This window comes from Capsicum annuum, chromosome 2 (assembly GCF_002878395.1).
Source record: "Capsicum annuum cultivar UCD-10X-F1 chromosome 2, UCD10Xv1.1, whole genome shotgun sequence".
Taxonomy (NCBI): domain Eukaryota; kingdom Viridiplantae; phylum Streptophyta; class Magnoliopsida; order Solanales; family Solanaceae; genus Capsicum; species Capsicum annuum.
This window is the reverse complement of record NC_061112.1, coordinates 61,374,144-61,394,656: the sequence shown is the minus strand read 5'-3', so window position 1 is coordinate 61,394,656 and position 20,513 is coordinate 61,374,144. Positions and strand designations below refer to the sequence as shown.

The window sequence follows — 20,513 nt, the reverse complement described above, 5'->3', positions numbered from 1 at the left end:
CCACAAAGTGGGAATACACTGGGTTTGTTGTTGTTGTTGTTGTTGTTGCTTTTAAGAAGAAGCTACTTTTTAAGCTTCAGAAAACAGCTGCTGCTATTTCATAGAAACACTTCTTTTCTCCCAAAAGCTTTGGTCAAACACCTCACTTTTTGAAATACGCACTTCTTTTACAGAAAATAAGCACTTTTGGGATAAAATAAGCTTGGCCAGACAGGCTATTAGTCCTTTGTGAGTTTCAGACGACCGGCAGAGAGGTTGTTTCTCCGGCAGTACTGGCCAAGAATCAATAAGATATGGGGGAAGAATCGGAAGATAGGATTTACTACAACGCAGGCTTCAATCTTATGATATTACTAGAAGGTATTCAGGATCAGAAATATGGTTCGATTGGGTCGAACAAAAGTAGAAATTTAATGAGACAAGTCACCATTAGCATTAAAGTCATGAAGTGGTTGGTATCCGTTTTCAATGTAGCAACAAAAGAAAAGATGAAGGTAGTAAAGAGGTGGAATATGAAGGACCACTTCGCAGACATTTATTGTGCTCTTAAATACAATGAAAATAGTAGGTACATCATGTCACGGGCTCATTTTTCAACGTGTCAGCAGCACACAATTTTGCCCGTGCGGCGCCCATGGTTCCCCCAACTATGGGCCAGCCTTCCTCATTTCCCAAGTCTTTAGCACGATCCTGTGCCTGTGGGAAGCTCGCCTCAGAGGCTTGCCCCCTTTGGTGCCGCTCCTTCAATATGTCGGCTGACATGGCCAACGTATAAGCAACTCTTCTGGCGCACCTTTAATCCTTGGATCTCATCCATATGCGCTCCTGGGGATGGCTACGGACATACTCGTCCCTCGCCTTGGCCTGAGCATTGCCATCGCATGCACAGTCCTATCCTCAAGCTTGACATCGCCTCGTGCATGTGCACTTGGCCTTTGCTTCGCCCGAGTAGGGCAACCCTCAATCCTTGACCTTTGTCTCAAGCGACATTCTTAGATATGCCCTCTCATGTCTTATGGCATAGCCAAACATAGCCCACGCAACTTGCATCCCACTTCCGTAGCACAGTGTCGCCCCACAACTACGCGTCTAGGCCAACGGACCCTTGCTCGCCTAGCTGAACCTTGACCAAGCTTACAAGTTAGCTCACGAGTCTCTTGGGGAGAGTATCTCGATTGCTCTATCGGCTTGGAGGCATCCTTCCATCATTTAGATAGCCCACGGGGCTTGTCGGTTCATATAGCCAACCTCTAGCATTTCCGGGCGCCCAACGCTAGTCACCCGACCTTGTGTTGCCCATAGGGTTCCCGAGCCCTATGAGTACTTTGCGCATTCCTTTGACATGCCAAGGCAGGCCCTTGAGGTTTGTCCCTCAAGGCAGCACACTTGGGGTGGCCATCTGTCAACACACCCGGGGGAGGCTGGTAGGCTGTCACCATTCATACCCCCTTATTTATGCTTAAAATAAATAATCCCAATGTCCGCCACTAGACATCATTTTGCCCGAGAATCATACAAGGGCTTAGATCATTCATCCGACCTTTAAATTGGGTGCCGTTTGTTCCTACTCCTTTCTCTTGACTTCCTTCACAACTCCATGAAGTTTCACCCCATTCCCATACACACGGAACGAGTTATGGCCTTCGGACCAATCAACAAATTACGACAATGCCACTGGACTTTGGCCAAGTCAAGCCCCTATCCAAACGGACTCCAAACGATCCCAAATTTGGTAAGCATACATAAGGTACCCTTAATATCAACTCTCTAAACCGAAATCCTTAGATTCCACTTGTAGCTCAAAATGGCAAGGCGCTGACATCGAACACCGTACATTATCCTCACCATGCCTCCGCCCCGTTGGGCTCACACCAAGCCCTCTCCAAATCACATTGGCACTCTTAGGACATGTCATGCAACATATATAGATGCTTGTTGCCTCATGTTATACCCCTTTGCCTCATCTTCGACTTCAGCATATTCCCTCAGCACATGCCGCCTGCATAGCTAACAAGGTTGCGGCCTAGTTGGCACGCACAATCCTGGCGAGTGACAAGCCCCAAAACTTTGGGGCGTCACACCCTCACAAACCTGAAGTAGTCATTGTCCTCAATGACATGCAACACCGACGACAACCCGAAGTCTGCACCCTTGGGGATTTACATCGCGGCCCCCAAATCCTTGTGTGTGGGAACTCTTGCGAGCTCCTTCTTGAAAATGGAGTCAGGCCCCTTGCCCTTCTCCCCCTAGTTTTATCCAAGCGTGCCCTCCGCACTTCTGCTCGGACGGTGTCTCCACACCTGCACCCTCTGGTGACTAACTTTGCGGTGACATTAAGTCATATCCGCACCATGCTCCTCACGGCCTTCATCTTGTCCGGGAATCTGTTTCCACCCTGGCGATCCTACTAGCCCATCCATACCTGGCATGTCTAGCCCTTCGATCCTTTGCCTCTGGTAGACAACTATCTTCCCTCCTGGACTTCTGCCTTTTAAGCACAACGTAGCTAGGTAGGCATCCCTCGATGTGGCATCTTTGCCAACCATGCCCTTATGGTCCTTATCTTCTTTCCTCGAGTGACGTCACTGGCGGTAGCCTAAATTACGAACTGTCCCAATCATCATTCACAACAGCCTTTGGAAACCCATGTTTCACCATGGCACCTTCTGGCATCTCGTGTGCTCCGTGCCCATAGGCACCTCACACTCTCTTGGGACGTACCCTTCGGCAAGTACTTTTTATCTCAAAGTGCCGGCATCTGCGCACTACTCTGTGAATTAGATGCTTCGTTCAAAACTCTCTCTTTCCCTTCGCAGTCCTTCAACGTTCGGGGTACCCTCGTACCTATAGCCTATGGCGAGAACTCCCTTGGTTCACCCATCTGCGGCCTCCGACCCGCTCTTCTACTCTTGGAAAGAACCCATCCTCGAACTTGGAACCCAATTCATTTTCAAAGCTTTAGCTAATTCCACTTTGACGACTTTCCTTACCCATAGTACTTTGGCACAACAACTCTCCATGAAATGGTTTGGTTTATGCGTGCTGCTCACACACCTGATGGCTTTACCTCCACCTGACTTTAACGCCCATCTTCCCGCAAAGAAGCCTGCACTCAGGTCCTTCTTTACGTTGTCGCGGCCCAATGGTCCGCTTGGTGCTAGCCTGGTTCTTGCCTGGCATAGCACTCTCTGCAACTGCAAGCTCTGCTTGCCCATGCCGTAGGCTTCACTGCCCACTCATCCTGCATGGCTCTCTTCTGTAGGGACTCTCCTGCCACTCCTCGCAACCCATTGGATGGCTAGGTTTAGGGGCTCTCCTGCCACTCTTCGCAGCCCATTAGGTGGCTAGGTTGTCGTTCCAACCTTGAGTCCGACTTTCTTTAGACGGACACCTTCACATGCCTTCGGCAAAGCTCAAGTCCAACCTTCTTGGTGGACACTCAACTTGATGCCTTGGTTGCATCCATGGCAAGACCTAAGCACGATCAAGCCCAATATTTATAGTCTACGGCTTCAACTCACTTGGAACATGGCTGCACGACCTGGCAGACATGGCTCATCCTCTTGACCACCCGACTTATCGGCATATCCCCTTCTTTAACTCAGCCTAGACTCTTTCATGGCTGACAACCCTGGCTCGTCGCTTTGCATGAACAAGCTACTTGACTGACAAGCTTCTGATGCATTTCTCCAACCTTGCTTGACGTCCTTGTCAAGTCCATGCTCTCTTCTGACCATAGTTGCCAACATACCGCTAACAGAGTTTCTGACGAACCAACGGTTCCCCACAATCAAGGACATTTGAGCACCAACTATCAGATTGTCCAACTTTGTGGTTCCACTCAAACAGCATCGCACGATGACCACACCTGTTGGCCCAACGTGCCTCTATAGAATCCCTCTGCATACGGTACCCACTGATTTGAGGTCATCCCTTGAAGGTCTCTCAATCACTCTCGGATGCTTCGAAGATGAATCAACCCACACAGACGAAGGCGGAATCAACGGCTGTGACATGGCGTGATTCTGAAATGATGGGCCTTGGTTGACATAGCTAACTCAAGCGTCTCAACATACAACCAATTCCCTTTACAAGGTAGCATCATCTCAAACGATCTTCATGAGCACGATAAATGTCAATCTATGCTTTGACGTGATCGCTGCAATAACATTCACAATCTGCTCTCAATTCTATGCTTTGATACCATTTGTCATGGGCTCATTTTTCAACGTGTCAGCGGCACACAATTTTGCCCGTGCGGCGCCCATGGTTCCCCCAACTATGGATCAGCCTTCCTTATTTCCCAGGTCTTTAGCACGATCCTGTGCCTGTGGGAAGCTCGCCTCAGAGGCTTGCCCCCTTTGGTGCCGCTCCTTCAATATGTCGGCTGACATGGCCAACGTATAAGCAACTCTTCTGGCGCACCTTTAATCCTTGGATCTTATCCATATGCGCTCTTGGGGATGGCTACGGACATACTCGTCCCTCGCCTTGGCCTGAGCATTGCCATCGCATGCATAGTCCTATCCTCAAGCTTGACATCGCCTCGTGCATGTGCACTTGGCCTTTGCTTCACCCAAGTAGGGCAACCCTCAATCCTTGGCCTTTGTCTCAAGCGACATTCTTAGATATGCCCTCTCATGTCTTATGACATAGCCAAACATAGCCCACACAACTTGCATCCCACTTCCGTAGCACAGTGTCGCCCCACAACCTGCGCGTCTAGGCCAACGGACCCTTGCTCGCCTGGCTGAACCTTGACCAAGCTTACAAGTTAGCTCACGAGTCTCTTGGGGAGAGTATCTCGATTGCTCTATCGGCTTGAAGGCATCCTTCCATCATTTAGATAGCCCACGAGGCTTGTCGGTTCATATAGCCAACCTCTAGCCTTTTCGGGCGCCCAACGCTAGTCCACCCGACCTTGCGTTGCCCATAGGGTTCCCAAGCCCTATGTACCTTGCGCATTCCTTTGACATGCCAAGGCAGGCCCTTGAGGTTGTCCCTCAAGGCAGCACACTTGGGGTGGCCATCTGTCGACACACCCGGGGGAGGCTGGTAGGCTGTCACCATTCATACCCCCCTTATATATGCTTAAAATAAATAATCCCAATGTCCGCCACTAGACATCATTTTGCCCGAGAATCATACAAGGGCTTAGATCATTCATCCGACCTTCAAATTGGGTGCCGCTTGTTCCTACTCCTTTCTCTTGACTTCCTTCACACCTCCATGAAGTTTCACCCCATTCCCATACACACGGAACGAGTTATAGCCTTCGGACCAATCAGCAAATTACGACAATGCCACTGGACTTTGGCCAAGTCAAGCCCCTATCCAAACGGACTCCAAACGACCCCAAACTTGGTAAGCATACATAAGGTACCCTTAATATCAACTCTCTAAACCGAAATCCTTAGATTCCACTTGTAGCTCAAAACGGCACGGCGCTGACATCGAACACCGCACATTATCCTCACCATGCCTCCGCCCCCTTGGGCTCACACCAAGCCCTCTCCAAATCACATTGGCACCCTTAGGACATGTCATGCAACATATATAGATGCTTGTTGCCTCATGTTATGCCCCTTTGCCTCATCTTCGACTTCAGCATATTCCCTCAGCACATGCCGCCTGCATAGCTAACAAGGTTGCGGCCTAGTTGGCACGCACAATCCTGGCGAGTAACAGGCCCCAAAACTTTGAGGCGTCACACATCAGCTTCATAAGCAGTACAAGGAGGTAATAAATCCATAATTATTACACCAGAGAGATCCTTTAAAGAGGGATGGAAGAATATTGCTCAGAAGTTTGTGACATTCATCAATGAGACAAACAGCGCGGAGGCCGTTCTCCTAGTCAGGGGTAGCAGTGAAGCAACAATCAGATCTTTTGAGTAGATTCTTAGTTGGGAAGTTCTAGTAATCCCCAAAGGAGACCCCCACTCTGAATGTATCGAGGAAATGGGCTTGTAAATCTTGTAAATAGACTTTTGGATGAATGTTTTCCGCAGGAATGATTCTCAGTTTCTTTTCGAACTTCCATAGGGGGAAAACTGCAGAACATATCATGACGGGCGAACGGTTTTGGCAAAAGCGCAAGTGCAACTTCAATGGTGGAATCCAACCACTGGATGTTGGCCGGAGGTGATCAGCATGGACTTAGTGTGGATCAGATTGCTAGGTATTCCTTTGAACCTCTGGTCTACGAAGATTTTTGAAGAAATAGGGAATCAATGTGGTGGTAACGTTGAAACAGAGGAAACAACCCTTAGAAATCACTTGCATTGGATTCGTATCAAAGTGAAGGGGACGGAAAGGAGATAAGAGTTATGGTATTGTCCAATGGTACACTGACAACCTATGTTGATGGAGACATGAGGTCTGAAACAACGGAAAGGAGACCAGAGCACATGGGCATGTCGTTTGAGGAAGGAAAATATAAACCAACGGCACATGGAGGAGGTACCAACAGTAATGGACCATTTAAAGGTCTTACTGATCTTTTAATTCAGCAATCAAAAGTAGCCAAAAAGACAAGCCCCATCAAAAATAGACCCAATTACTCAGATAAGGGACAAGGTGTGTGATAATGAAGCTCAACTAAAAGACCTAGTAGCAATAGAAATTGATTCAATCAAACTCAGCTTACAGGAAACAGAATTGCAGTCACTCACGATAACTCCTACTTTGAAGCCCCCAGCGAGACATGGCAGTGGCAAGCAAGGCACTGGGACACATTTAGTGCAAAATTAAATTTCCATGGCTGATATAGTGGTGCAGAAGTCTCGGTCTAACAGAATTTATTATCATGAAGAACTGTTTGAATGAAGAGAGGGATTATCCAATTAAGGAGGCAACTCCTTCGAAAATCCAATTACCTATTGATGACAGCAACTCAGCAGAAATATTTCAGAATGTATTAAACAGAATATTCTTAAGATGAGAGACGAGTTCGGAGCAGATTTTCAAGGATGTGATACAATCTATGTTTCTCGGACTCGGGCGTGGATCCGCGAGTCGGATTCGTCAAAATTTAAATTCTAACATTTGGGGGTGCAAATTCGAGCATGGATACGGGTGTGGGGATTTGGCTAAAAGAAATTAAATATCGGTTTAGGACATAGGAATAGATACGGTATTTTATTATTTTAGTTGCTTTTCCAATTACTTTTATTTTTTCAATTACTATTTTCCTTGACATATGTCCACTTACGAGTCACAAGTTGTGACTCCCAACTCAAATAAATAAAGGGATATGTAACATTGTACAATATACACAGTGGAGTATAATTTTTAATTAAAAGAATAAAGAATCGGTTTCAAAAATTAAAAGAATAAAGATTCTTTCTTCCTCAAAGAGTCAAGACTTCCTTTGCTCATCTAGTTGTTTCCAAGACGATGCGACGTCTTCTGCCTTCCAAACTACAGCCGACGGTCAGACTTTTTCTATGTTTTGGCTAGAAACATTAAGCAACAAAAACATATATCAAGAGGAAAAGCTAAAAAGGAGACAAAGGTAGGGCGTAAATTTGTTTTATTTTAAGAAATTGAATCTCAGTCCCCCTCCCCCCCAAATTCGTTCTTGGTTTTGGTCAAAGTATCCGGATCCGTTTGACCGAATCCGAGACACACCCCGCACTGCACTAGCAACACATCGAGACAGGTTCGGCGGCAAAACCGAAGAGTCCGCACAACGCAGAACATACGATACAATAGCACAGGAGCTTCTCTTGAAGATAGATGGGCAGAGACAAGTAAACAAAGGGACGAGTCAAGTTCTAACAATTCCCAGGCCGAAAGGGATAAATGAATTGAAAGGTTTGGATATGGGTAGTAGTTTTATGAGTAATGGGACTAGAAGCAGGGGCCATTAAAGATTAATGAAGCTCAATATAGTTTCTTAGAACGCGAGGCGGCTAAATTGTGTAAAGAACAGAAGTTTGGTGAAGAATCTAATTCTCACTTGGAAGCCCAATATAGTCTGCTTTTCAAGAGACCAAATAACAAAGGTACATAAAGGAGATAATCAACGAATTATGGGGGAATAGGTGGACTGATTTTGCACAATTGGAGGCTAGTGGGATGAGAGGTGGTATCTTAAAGGAACTTGGGGGGGTTGCAACAGCTAAAGGTCTGTTCAATGGGCCGTGGGTACTTTAAAACTACTAGATTTCCATCGGAGAAGAAGGGAACCAGAACTACAAAATCAATGACAGATTTCTCTGATTTCATTGAAGATATGGGACTAGTGGATTTGGCTTTGATGGGAGGAACTAAACATGAAAAAGAGGAGTGAACCATACAACTGCAGTTAGACATGATATTTTTAATAAGATTGGGATGTAAGTTTCAGGAATATCATGCAGTCCATTCTACATAGAGTAACTTCAGATCATTCACCACTGTTACATCACCGTGGGAATTGGGAACATCAAAATCATATTTCAAGTTTGAGAATTGGCAGCTTGATGTACTAAAAGATTGGTGGGACTCTTTTAGTTGTTCAGGAAGACCTGACTATATCCTGGCATATAAACTCAGAGCTCTGAAGGAGAAATTGAAGGGATGGAGTAGATCTTCTCAAGGCAACCTGTGCAGACAGAAACAAAACGTTATATGTCAAATTGAGGAGCAGAGACTATTGTCCGAGGCTGAGATTGCAGATAGGATTTCTCTCTGATGATAGAATTTGAAAATATAGCAAAGCATGAAGAGGTAGCTCGGAGGCAGAGATCGAGGGCTTTATGGCTAACACAAGGGGATAGGAATACCAAATTCGTTAATGCTCATAAAATAATGAACAACATTGACAAGGTTGCTGTGAAGAGGAAGGAAATTGTGAGGGTAGATGATTTAAAAGGATATTGTCAACTACTATGAAAAGTTGTATTCTGGAAACTGTTAAGTCTTGTGCAGGTGATAAAGCACCAGGGCCTGATGGTTATATGTACTATGAAATTTTTTAGATGAAGTAATTGATTCCATTCATGGCATCCAGTAATGCAAAGTAGTTACAAAAGAGTGAGCACAAGTATGTTAGCTCTAGCACACAACCATAGAGCAAACAAAATCTGAAAAGCTATCAGGGGAATCCATTGGGGACAAAAAAAACCAACTATATATATACAAAAGACATTCAGTTTCGAGCATATATTGGCTAGTTGAGAGGACATCAAAACATCTTCTATTTCTTTCATTCCAGATAGTCCATAAGATGGCAGCTGGTATCATCTTCCAAATCTTTTTGGTGGTGCTGTCAACTTTCCAGTGGCTCCAACAATCGAAAACTTCCCTGATAGTGTTGGGCATTACCCATCTGAGACCAAAAAGGGCGAGGAACATGTGCCATAAATCTGCTGCACAGGGCAGTGCAAATACAGATGGCTATGAGTTTCTGCTTCTTTGTTACACATGTAGCATCTATTCACAATCTGAATCTTCCTCCTTGCAAGGTTTTCTTGTGTCAAACTGGCTTCATGCATTGCTGTCCAGCTGAAGCAAACAATTTTGGGTGGAAGTTTGACTTTCCAGATTAGCTCCAAAGGGTGCTAATCCTTATCAAAAGGTGGAAGTTTGATTACTATGATTTTCTTTATCAAAGGGTGGGATATTACTAGTTCAGATGTAATTGCTGCTATTCGGAATTTTCATGACCATGAAGTGTTTAAGAAAAGCTTTAATGCCACCTTTGTGACACTTACACCAAAGAAGGTGGGAGCTGTGGAACTAAATGATTTTAGGCCTATTGGTTTGATTGGTAGTGTATATAAAATCACAACCAAATTGTTAGCTGAGAGGTTGAAGAAGGTGATCCATAGACTTGTTGATGGACAGCAGATGGCTTTTATAAAGGGCAGACATCATGGATGCTATACTCATAGCAAATGAGTGTGTGGAGGCTTCAAGTACATTTTTCAAAAAAAAAAAAAAATGAGTATGCGGAGCCTAGGCAAAGAAGCAAAGTACCCAGAGTCCTATGAAGATGGATATCCAGAAAGCCTATGACCACTTAAATATGGCTTACCTATTGGGAATTCTACAGAAGAAGGGTTTTCACAATAGATGGATCAGATATTGCAGCAGTGCAATTAAGTTCTCAATTTTGATCAACAGTTCACCAGCAGATTTCTTCTCCTCTTAAAGGGGATTGAGCCACCGTCACCTTTTTTGTTTATATTAGCAACGGAGGGGATGAATGATATGCTTCAGACTGTTAGAGTTACGGGCTGGATTAGGGGGTTTTGAGGTAAATTCCAGAGCTGACAACATGGAAATATCTGACTACATTATGTAGATGACACTTTGATCTTTTGTGATACTGATTCAGAGCAATTGACGATATTGAGAGCTATCTTTATCATTTTTGAGACAACTTCAGGGCTTCATATTAACTCGGGAAAGAGCCTCATCTATCCAGTTAATACAGTGGAGGAGATACAAATGCTAGCTTTCATTCTAGGAGGGGAAGTAGGAGAACTACCTACGGTGTACTTGGGTGTACCTCTGGGGGCAAAAAGCAAATCTATGGGAATATTGAGTGGTGTGATAAAGAAATGTGATAAGAAAATGGCAAATTGGAAAGATGCATTATCTATCTATCTAGGGAGGGAGGTTGACACTCATTAACAGTGTGCTAGATGCTTTACCTACACATATGATGTTATTTGACTTATTTCCAGCACCTGGTATTGCGATAAATTGACATTACAAGAAATAACTTCTTTTGGCAGGGAAACAGTGATGAAAATAAGGTTCATTTAGTCAAATGGGATATCATGATAAGAAGCAAGCAAGAGGGAGGAATGGGTATAAGGAATTTAAAGGCTCAGAATCAGAGTTTGATGCTGAAATGGCTATGGAGATATGCATCAGAGGAAGAACCTATGTGGAAGAAGTTATTAGGAAGAAATATGGGCATTTTCATGGACTGGACGAGAGAAAGTCATTCCGAACTCCTTCCCTTGGGGAAAGAAAAGACTCTATGACTGCATAATAGAGTCCGACCACAACAACCGAATTGATTATCTTCATGCATAAGGATCCTAGATTACCTAGTAGAAAAGATTGAAAAATAATCACAAACCTTCCTTATGTCTTTCTATTGCAATTTTTTGAAGAAAATTAATAGGAAGGAATATGGGGAACAGGGGAAGAGGGTAGTTGGACCACAAACCTAGTAATCACTCACTATAGTTGCGGTGTTTTGAGATCCATCAGGTATTTATGGCCAAAGATGAGGAACAATACATGACGAAAAGTGGGAATGGTATGAAGAACTCCGTCGGGAAAGATAAGTGGATTGGAAAAGGTGTAGTACAACAATTGTTCCCGGACATTTACACTCTTATGCCAAGCAAGAGTGGTTGAAGCTTGGTTTGATCGAGGGTGGAACCTGACTTGACTTGGAAATGGAGAGAATAACAAAGTTTTACCATAGTTTATTTGTAAGTAATTCGCCTATCAATATACTATGCATTTATATGTCTAGATGTTGAAGTTTAATTTGATTCATTGTAATTGCAGATACAGAAGTATTCTTTATACAAACAAATATAATAGAGAAATTTTTTTTAGCAAAGAAGCAGCACTAGGAAGCAATGATTTCAACAACAATTACTTAATGCCAGGTATAATGATAAATCTTTCTTTTATTTTTATTTTTTTGGTTTTCCACTCGGTGTCTGGTACCCACAATGGAGCCCGACTAAATCTGAATTCGGGTCGAGAAGTCCCACATTGGGGAGTAAAGCGCTCCCTAACAACGGCGACTCCATATCTAGGGGGATTCAAATCCGACACCTCTGGTTAAGGATGAAGGGGTACTTTCAATGATAAGGCTTTCATCCAATACTAATGGACACACTCAAGTCACAGCTTACAATAAGTCACATATCCTTTTCTCCATCCCACTTTCCTACTAATTTAATTTAGTGATCTTTTTAACCTTGTTTTGTTTTGTAGATGTTGCATAGTTTGGGGGACTAGGGAGTTGATGGTGTTTGGGCTAGGGCCAATGGGGTGTATTCCACTTTAAGGGGTTCTACGCACCAATCGTCAGTGTCAGGGCAACTGGCACTTACCTTCAATAAAGCACAACAAACGAACTTGAATAGTCTTCCTCACTAGGTGGAAGATTGACTCTTACCAAGTCAGTACTTGATAGACTCCCAAATTACATGAAGAGCCTTTTCCCTATACCAAAGAGCATTGAGAAAAAGTTTCAACAAGGTGCGGAGATCCTTTTTATAGCAAGGTAACAAGAGAGGCTATAATCTTGTGAAGTGGGAAGTGCCAACCCTTAGCAACCAGCAGGGGGGTCTTGGTCTTGGTCTGAAGAATATCAGCAAGCAGAACAATTCTCTTCTACTAAATCAGTTTAAGGGGGTCACTGAAAATGCAGATACTTTGGTATGGCAAGGAAACTCTCAAGGAATTTTGAAGTGGTAGATGCTTACAAGATTTTGAGCGAAGTAAATAATCAAGTGGGTTTCTGGCTATGGAAAGTGATCTGGAAAGTGAAGATTCAATTGAAAGTAGCTTGCTTCTCTTGGCTGGTGGCCAATGAAGCCGTACTGACACCGGAAAAGTTAAAATTAAGGGATTTAACTTATGTCCCAGATGGTATTTGTCTAAGGAACAAGCAGAGACAGTCAATCATCTCTTTTTACACTGCAAATGGACACAACAGATCTGGAGAATTTTCATTAAACTGAGGGGAATCAGGTGGGATCGAAACACAAACGGGTTGCATGACAGCTGAGGGAGAGAAGGGCTTTTGTCCAATTAGAAGGAGAGATGGAGGGTTGTCCCAGCATGCTATATTGCACGGACTCTTCAGTTTCACCGCCAAACCCGTCTCAACACGACGCTGGTGCGGATGTAGGGTGTGTCTCAGATTTAGTCAAACGCATCCGGATACTTTGACCAAAATCAAGAGCAAATTTTGGGGGGGAAATTGAAAATTCGATTTCTTAAAATAAAAATAAAACAAATTTATGCCTTACCTTTGTCTCCTTTTTAGCTTTTCCTCTTGATATATATATTTGTTGCTTAATGTTTAAAGCCAAAGAAGAGAGGAAAACACCGACCGGCGGCTGTAATTTGGAAGGCAAAAGACGTCGTCATCTTGGAAAACCATAGGAGCAAAGAATGTTTTGACTCTTTGGGGAAGAAAGAGTCATCATTCTTTATTCTTTTAATGAAAAATTATACTCTACTATCTACATTGTACAATGTTCCATATCCCTTTATTAATTTGAGTCAGGAGTCACAACTTGTGACACATAAAATAGTAATTGAGAAAGTAAAAGTAACTAAAATAATAAAATACTATATCTATTCCTAAGTCCTAAACTTATATTGAACTTCTTTTAGCCGAATTTCTTTTAGCCGAATCCCCACACCCGTATCCATGCTCGGATTCACACTCCCGACTCTAAAAATTTAAATTTTGACGAATCTGACTCTCGAATTTGCACCCGAGTCCGAGCAACATAGCCAACATGTATTTGATGGACTATTTGGAAAGAGAGAATTCAGAGGTGTTTTGAGGACAAGCAATGCAACATTCAGAAGCTGAAGATGCACTGTGTAGCTCTTCACTATTTTCGGTGTTCATGAAAACGTAGTACAAACAAAAGATATTTTTGATATTTTATATAATAGGTAAGAAATATCATGGGAAGAAAGTTTTTATATTATGTAATAGTCTAACTTAGGACTACACATCTTTGGTATAGTACACCTATTAATCTATATAGAGTACTATCGTTGTCCCAAAAAAAAGAGAGAAAGCAACAATGTAAGAGAGAGAGAATTAGAGAGAGAGAGACCCACCACTGAAATGAACTACTCGCTACACTGGCTCCTCCCGCTGTGTTTTTGTTGGCTAAGTGTATGGATCTCTCCCACTTATTTTACGCTCAACTAAGTGTTATTATGACAAATTCTATTATGCTTTTACCAAATCTTGAGGATAACCTAAAAACCTCGAAAACAAACTGCTACAGAAAACTAAGGAGGCTCACCTTTGCTCCAGAAAAAAGTACAAAGAGAGAAGGAATAAGTACAAAAACATCATTTCAGGACCTCCTCTTTCTCTCCCTGTTTGAGGAAAAGATACCATTGGTGTTTTCTAACCCATAAAAAAGGAGCTAGGGCCATACATTAGGCTTGAGCAACATTGTTAACAGTTACCAACAATAACAGGAATTAATGTGTGAAGATGCCTTTTCAAGAGGATGAGCTACTAATACACCTGAAAATATTTTTCATGAACTAAGGGTTAAAAAAATACTCCAACCAACTCACTTTCTTGAAGCCTGCTATTAGCGTAACCGGAACCCATCCATGTTCATCCATGTTTTGTCGCAAGAATGTGTCCTTAATTAAATTCTCATTACTGAAATAAAATATAGTGATAAGAAGAATTTAGAATACCAATGCAGTTAAGGCAGTTACTAAATAAGAGCAATTAACAAGCAAATAGAACAAATAAGTATCTACCTGAAATAATAATCTATCTGGTTCACTATTCTAGTGTGCAACTGGGGATCTGGAACATGAAGGAAGACAGGTGGCACGGGAGAAAGCATAGGCATTCTGACTGGATCAGGGAATGGACCTGGAAAATAAAATAAAGGTGGAACTTCTGCATGGTGGTTGAAGTATCAGTAGAGAGATGAAGTGGAGTTTAGTAATTCAGAGAAAGATCTCGAGAAGTAACACATCTCACCAGAATAAACCATGGGTGTTCGATAGGGCTGCCCAGGCATGGGCGTAGGTATAAAAGGTGGAGGCGGAGATGGATGAGGTGGGCCCCCCAGGAATGGCCTAGCTGGACCTCTCTGCGGCTCCATGTGTGAATCCCTATTCCCCCAACTTCTGTGGGGTTTCCAATCTTGATTCCGACGTTCCTGATCACGCCTACCCCCATAACCATGATGATAAGTGCCATCTCCACGGGAGTGTGGACCAACATTGCCTCTCCTATTTGTATTTCGTTGATGTTGGTGGTCATTTCCACCATGTGATTGAAATCCCCATTGACCACCATCCCTATGACTATTATCCCTTGAAGAAGACCCAACACCACAATTACCAGGCTTTCCAGAATTATTGACTGTTCCCACCTCTAAATCCTGTTCCTTTTGCTGAGAAAAGCCACTGTTTGCTGACACATTATTATGGTTTGAATTGCCACCACCGCGCTTCATGGACCTTTGGCGGCTGGGCACAACATGGTTCAACATTGTATTAGGGTTCACGTTTTTAGTATTAGCTTGCGTATGAGAAGCTGATGCCATTCCGGTGCCCTATATAATCCACACATTTACATATGAATGAGCTTCTGGAACCAGTCTGAAGTTATTAATTTATATACAAGTTACTCTAGCATGTGATAAGCAGACAATAAATGATCAAGACATAGGACAATAGAACGAGAATCAAGTCACTCGGCAGATAGAGCAAAAACAACAACAATTAGTACGCCTTTTAAAAGGGTTCCGTTCCAAAAAATCGGTTAAGAGCATTGAGGAATAACCTGTGATAGAGAAAGCGGTCCGCCAGAGAGATCTTTGAGTGAATCATCAGAAGAGGATTTAGGTGAAGCCTTAGTGGACTCGGAGAGAGCAGGCCAAGATACAGCACCCATTACAGGACTAACACCACCTGCACCATTCGAGGGTTTATTCCAAGCCAGTTTTTTAGCCCCATTACTATCGGAGCTTTCAACCTGAACTTGTGTAGCAGCACCTTCTGCTGATAACGAAGACGCACTACCTGCTGTCGACACTTGTTCACAATCAGTGGAGTGAACAACAACTTGCTCAACAGACGCTGGAGGAGGAGGAGGTGAAGAAGAGGTCACCTCAACAGTAGATTCTGATTCGCCACTGCAAACAACCTGCGTCCAAGAAGAGGAAACGTCACGGCCGGCTGATGATCGCTGTGTGTCGGAGGTGGTAGTATTCCAGTGAGAATGATGATGGTTAATAGTAGGTGTAGCCATCAAAACTAAACTAGGGTTTGCTTATTTGTTTGTATCGAATTGAAACCAAAAAATCAAAAGTGATCTCCCTAAATCTCTCTCAGTTAGTCTCTATACTTCAATTTAAAATCCGTTAGTTGATTGACGATTCCTTAATAAAACAAATAAAAAATAAACAAAATATTGAATGGATCAAAATTTTCTTCAGGGAGAGAGTGACAAATTTTAGCATTAGGATCGATAAATGTAAAATCAAAGAGATGATTTGGGCGATCGACTAGTCGGCTCAACACAGCGCCAAAAGAGAGGCGTGTTTTCTTTTCTTTCCTCCCTGTGTGTGTGTACTTTTTTTTCTTTGCTTAGCAGGGTGGATGTTGATTCACAATTGGAAATGCTCTCGTTGTAAAGTGCTACTTCTGCTTAACCTTTTGTCACGTAAATCTTTCTAACTCATCAAAAAAATTTAAAAGGGATAAAATATTTAAAGTTGATCCAATTATCAATTGACCATATTAAATTTTGCGGGGTCCTATTACACATTTATACTTTTTTAAGTGGAACTAAGTTTCAAAACTTTTTTAAAGTGGAATTAATTGTTCCCCGCAAAGTTATACCCAATTTTGACGTCGAAAGTGTAGTACACGCGCTTTGTCTTCTCCATTTTATCACTTTTCAACATTTTTTCACTATTATAACCATATTAAAGATTCCACAACTCAAATTCCTTCTACAAATCAAATTCCAAATAATTTCATTGAGTCAATTACAAATTTCAAATTCAAAAAACTGAAAATTCAAATTTCCGACCATTCAACACAACATGTGGCACATTGAACGCAATGAAACTGAAAATTGAAAACTGGAAATTGAATTTGAATTCAAGTATGAAATTGAATTTGAATTTGAAATTATTCAAAGTTTCAAATTGAAAACTTTCTTCAAGAATTATTGAAATTTGCTTATAGTTTCGATGAACAATTTTTTCCCTCTCTTAGTGGATTTTCTTTTTTTATTTTTACCCTTAGTTGGTGGCTGATCAATAATGGTTTGTTGGTAGTGGCAATGGTGGGTTAAATTTTGTCATTTTGATGGAATTGAAGATGACTCATTTGGGGTGTGTGTTGAAATTGAAACAAATTAATGTAATTGAATTGAGTGTGTTGAATATAACCATTTGGATGTGTATGTGTGTGATGAAATTATGTTCAATTTCAATTCAATAATGGAGCAACCATTGTTGACTACTCCATTGTGGGAGAGAATAAAGAAAGAAGATAGAAGAGAAGAGAGAAGAATGAAAAAATAAATATAAAATATAAAACTTTACAAAATTAGAAAATTTAGGGGTTGTTTGGCAAAAAAAGAAGAGGCGTTTTTAACGTTTTTTAATAGTTTCACGCGCTCAATGCGCGTGACTAACACGCAATGGGCCAAGTGGTAGAAATATGCCATTAAAATACGAAAAAAAAAAACCTGGAGGTAATAGGACCCCCTCAAAGTTCAGTATGTTCACTGGTAATTCGGTCAAACTTCAGGTATTTTTGTAAGTATTCTCCCAATTTTAAAACCTTTTGACCATATGAGTGACTCCCTCTCGCTAAAAAAATATCCATCACATAAATCAATAACATATTATAATCGTTTCACTGTAGCACTAGGTACCTTTACTATAATTATTAATCGGATCACTTCACTGTAGCACTAGGTACCTTTACTATATGTTAGTTAACCTTGGTTATGAGTCAAATCTTAAACCAAGTCCCAATTACAGCCCTTCACACCCACTTGGCTAATCGGCCTTTACAGGGACATCCGGTATAAATGCCAAGATTGGACTCATAACTGCAATATCTTAACATACAGACCTCTGCAACAATGAACGTTTACAATTCTTATTAATAACAAGATGTCATTATACATATAACATATTTTGCTATAGTTCAACACTTAAAATTTAGCCCATCATAGGCTAGAGATAATAAAGTTTAAATTAAAATTAAAATGCAGAAATTTAAAAATAACCTTAATCTGGATGGATTGTGCTCATAACCAAAAGCTTTTATTTCAAACCAAGATATATATTACAAGAGAGAGAGAGTAGTAGTAGAGAGAGAGTAGTGGTTCTAAAAACCTATTTCTAAAAAATGAAAATAAGCTCCTTATATAATGGATGCTCTATACAAAAGACAAAACAAGAAATGATCCTTACTATTCACAATTGGCTTTTATTATTTATAAACGACCCTTACTTTTTCAAAAAGCTGTGTCCATTACTATTCACAAATGACTTTTGCTTTTTTATTAAGCTGCTTCCATTTTGTCTGCCATCATAGCTAATAATTTCAACATTGGCGGGGGACCCTCTATATTCTTATGTCATTTTTTCCCTTTGTTTTTTGTAGTGTTGAAAATTCTTCCATGGTTTTTTGGAATTTTTGCAAATAGTCATCTAGATCTATTTCTTCATCACTCTGAACATCTTGCGACTCACCAGCCAAGCAATCCCCTGCAGAAGAAATGGACATATCTGAAGTGTACTCCTGATCAAGATTTTTTAATAAATCTTTTTTGACTTCTTCCATATAGGATGCCAAAATCTCAGCTTTGGTCATTGTGCCCTTCTTCATTTGAAGCTTTCTAGTGATGTTCTTGAAAGGACTAAGCTTTTTCTGTTCATGAGAAGACTCCATTTCTTTTTGCTGCCTATATTTTGCAACAGACATCTTTATTGATTTAATTAGTTGTTGACTATGGACATTACTGTCATCGGTTTGCTGGTTTAATTTACTCCAAAATTTTGTATAATAAACCCGCATTAAACATGGTAAATTATAAGTCATTGATTTTACCTCTATGGACTACTTCAAGATCCACGGAATCAAAAATTTAATAAAGAAATACATCATAGATATTCCTTCAAAATATGTATTATCTTTTTGCATTTTTAGAAGTATTGATGATACTTCTATCCAGTCCTTGTACAAACTTTTAAATGGCTCAGGCAATATCTTTGGTGAGAGACCATGCAAGATTCACCATTTAGCAAACCAATTTGGTATGCTTTGTTTGTGCACATTTGCACATATTTTCACAAACCATGAATAAGATCTCTCAAGATTCTCACATAAGAAAACCTTATCAAAGCTTTTCATATAATCCCAGTAATTATATTTTACAGCAACTTTCTGTTGTTCGGGATGTATATATTCTCTTTCTTTTAGGGTACTAAAGCTCCATTCATCATGAGTCAAAATCTGTTTGATTATAATTTTTTAATAACTATAATCTTTTTTTACTGCTTCATTAGCATATAAATGTTGGATTTCTACAGAACCCATTGCCGATAATATGGATTGATAATATTTGCGATATTTGTAAGATGTCGCAGCATAAAACATATTATCCAAATACCTTTGCATCAGTTGCCAAGGATTATCTTTCCATCGAAGATCATGATTTTCAAGGAAAATTATGACTTCCTCTGTCTTATTGCATTCATATAACTCAGTATTCCCACTGTCATCTTTAATAATACTCAAATACGAAGGGACTTCATTATCACTTTGTTTCTTTGACTTGAATTTCATAAATTCTAAAAATTCTTAATATGCTTGTCCATCTGTATTCATACCAGAAAAACTTGAGCTTGCAATGCTCGAGGATATCAGCCTCTAATTTCCAATTTGAGCGAGGACATTACCTCTGCCTCTTGGTGAATTTCTTCCACATCTTCCTTTGAACGAAGAAGAAGATCCTCATGAGGCCATCCTGAAATCCATAAGAGAAAAGATTAGCTTAAAAATTTACGAGTTAAAAAATCGAGTAGACTATTATCCGACCCTTTTAAATATTGGATTTCAAAATCAAATAGGACTAACAAAGCCTGCCATCTTGCAAATATTTTCTTAGAAACATCATGTTTAAAATCCTTGTTAAAGATAAATTTTGTGGCTTGAAAATCAATCCTAATTAAGAACACATTTAACTATAACAAGAATTTCTTTAGCTACAGTTGCATAATTTTTTTGGCTGGAACTCCATTTTTCTAGAATAGAATTGAACAATATGAACACGTTTTTCTTCTGGGGAATATTGCTTGAGAATTCCACCATATCCAATGTCAGATGCATCAGTATCAATCATTTTTGCCCATTTGGGATTTGCAAGTGTAAGGCATTGTAGATTCTCAACTTTAGCCTTAATATTTCTTACAGCAGTAGTATGGCTCTCAGATCAAGCTTTAGGATTTTTCTTCAGTCTATCATACAAGATAGCTCTATCTTTTTTCAGATCTTCTATAAAATGAGATATATAATTTAGACTTCCCAGAAATATCTGCAACTGAGTTTTGTCTGTTATTTCATTAGGAAATTTAGAAGCAAATTCAATACTTCTATTTATGAGAATAATTTTCCCTTTGTCAATATTATGACCCAGAAATTTAACATTGGTCTGGAATAAAAACATCTTTGTCCTTGGAATTACTAAACCATTTTGTATAATGATCTTTTTGAAAAGATCTA

The 20,513-nt window shown here is 40.8% G+C and overlaps 1 protein-coding gene across 4 annotated transcripts in view; it reads right to left on the bottom strand.

Moving 5' to 3' along the window:
• The window catches only part of LOC107858562 (la-related protein 1C), a 19,646-nt gene extending 3,206 nt beyond the window's left edge, over window positions 1–16,440 (bottom strand). Inside the window, exons 1-5 of one of the 4 annotated variants that reach the window (XM_016703293.2) lie at window positions 15,783–16,437; window positions 15,544–15,671; window positions 14,734–15,313; window positions 14,505–14,649; window positions 14,310–14,400 (exon numbers count right to left, since the gene is read on the bottom strand). In XM_016703293.2, coding sequence (XP_016558779.2) covers window positions 14,310–14,400; window positions 14,505–14,649; window positions 14,734–15,313; window positions 15,544–15,671; window positions 15,783–16,011 — 1,173 coding nt within the window. In that variant the 5' untranslated portion in view covers window positions 16,012–16,437. Of the gene's footprint in view, window positions 1–14,309; window positions 14,401–14,504; window positions 14,650–14,733; window positions 15,314–15,543 lie in introns of all 4 variants that reach the window. The other 3 variants (XM_047406303.1, XM_016703291.2, XM_016703292.2) reach the window with 3 other exon arrangements.
• Window positions 16,441–20,513: the final 4,073 nt, after the last annotated feature.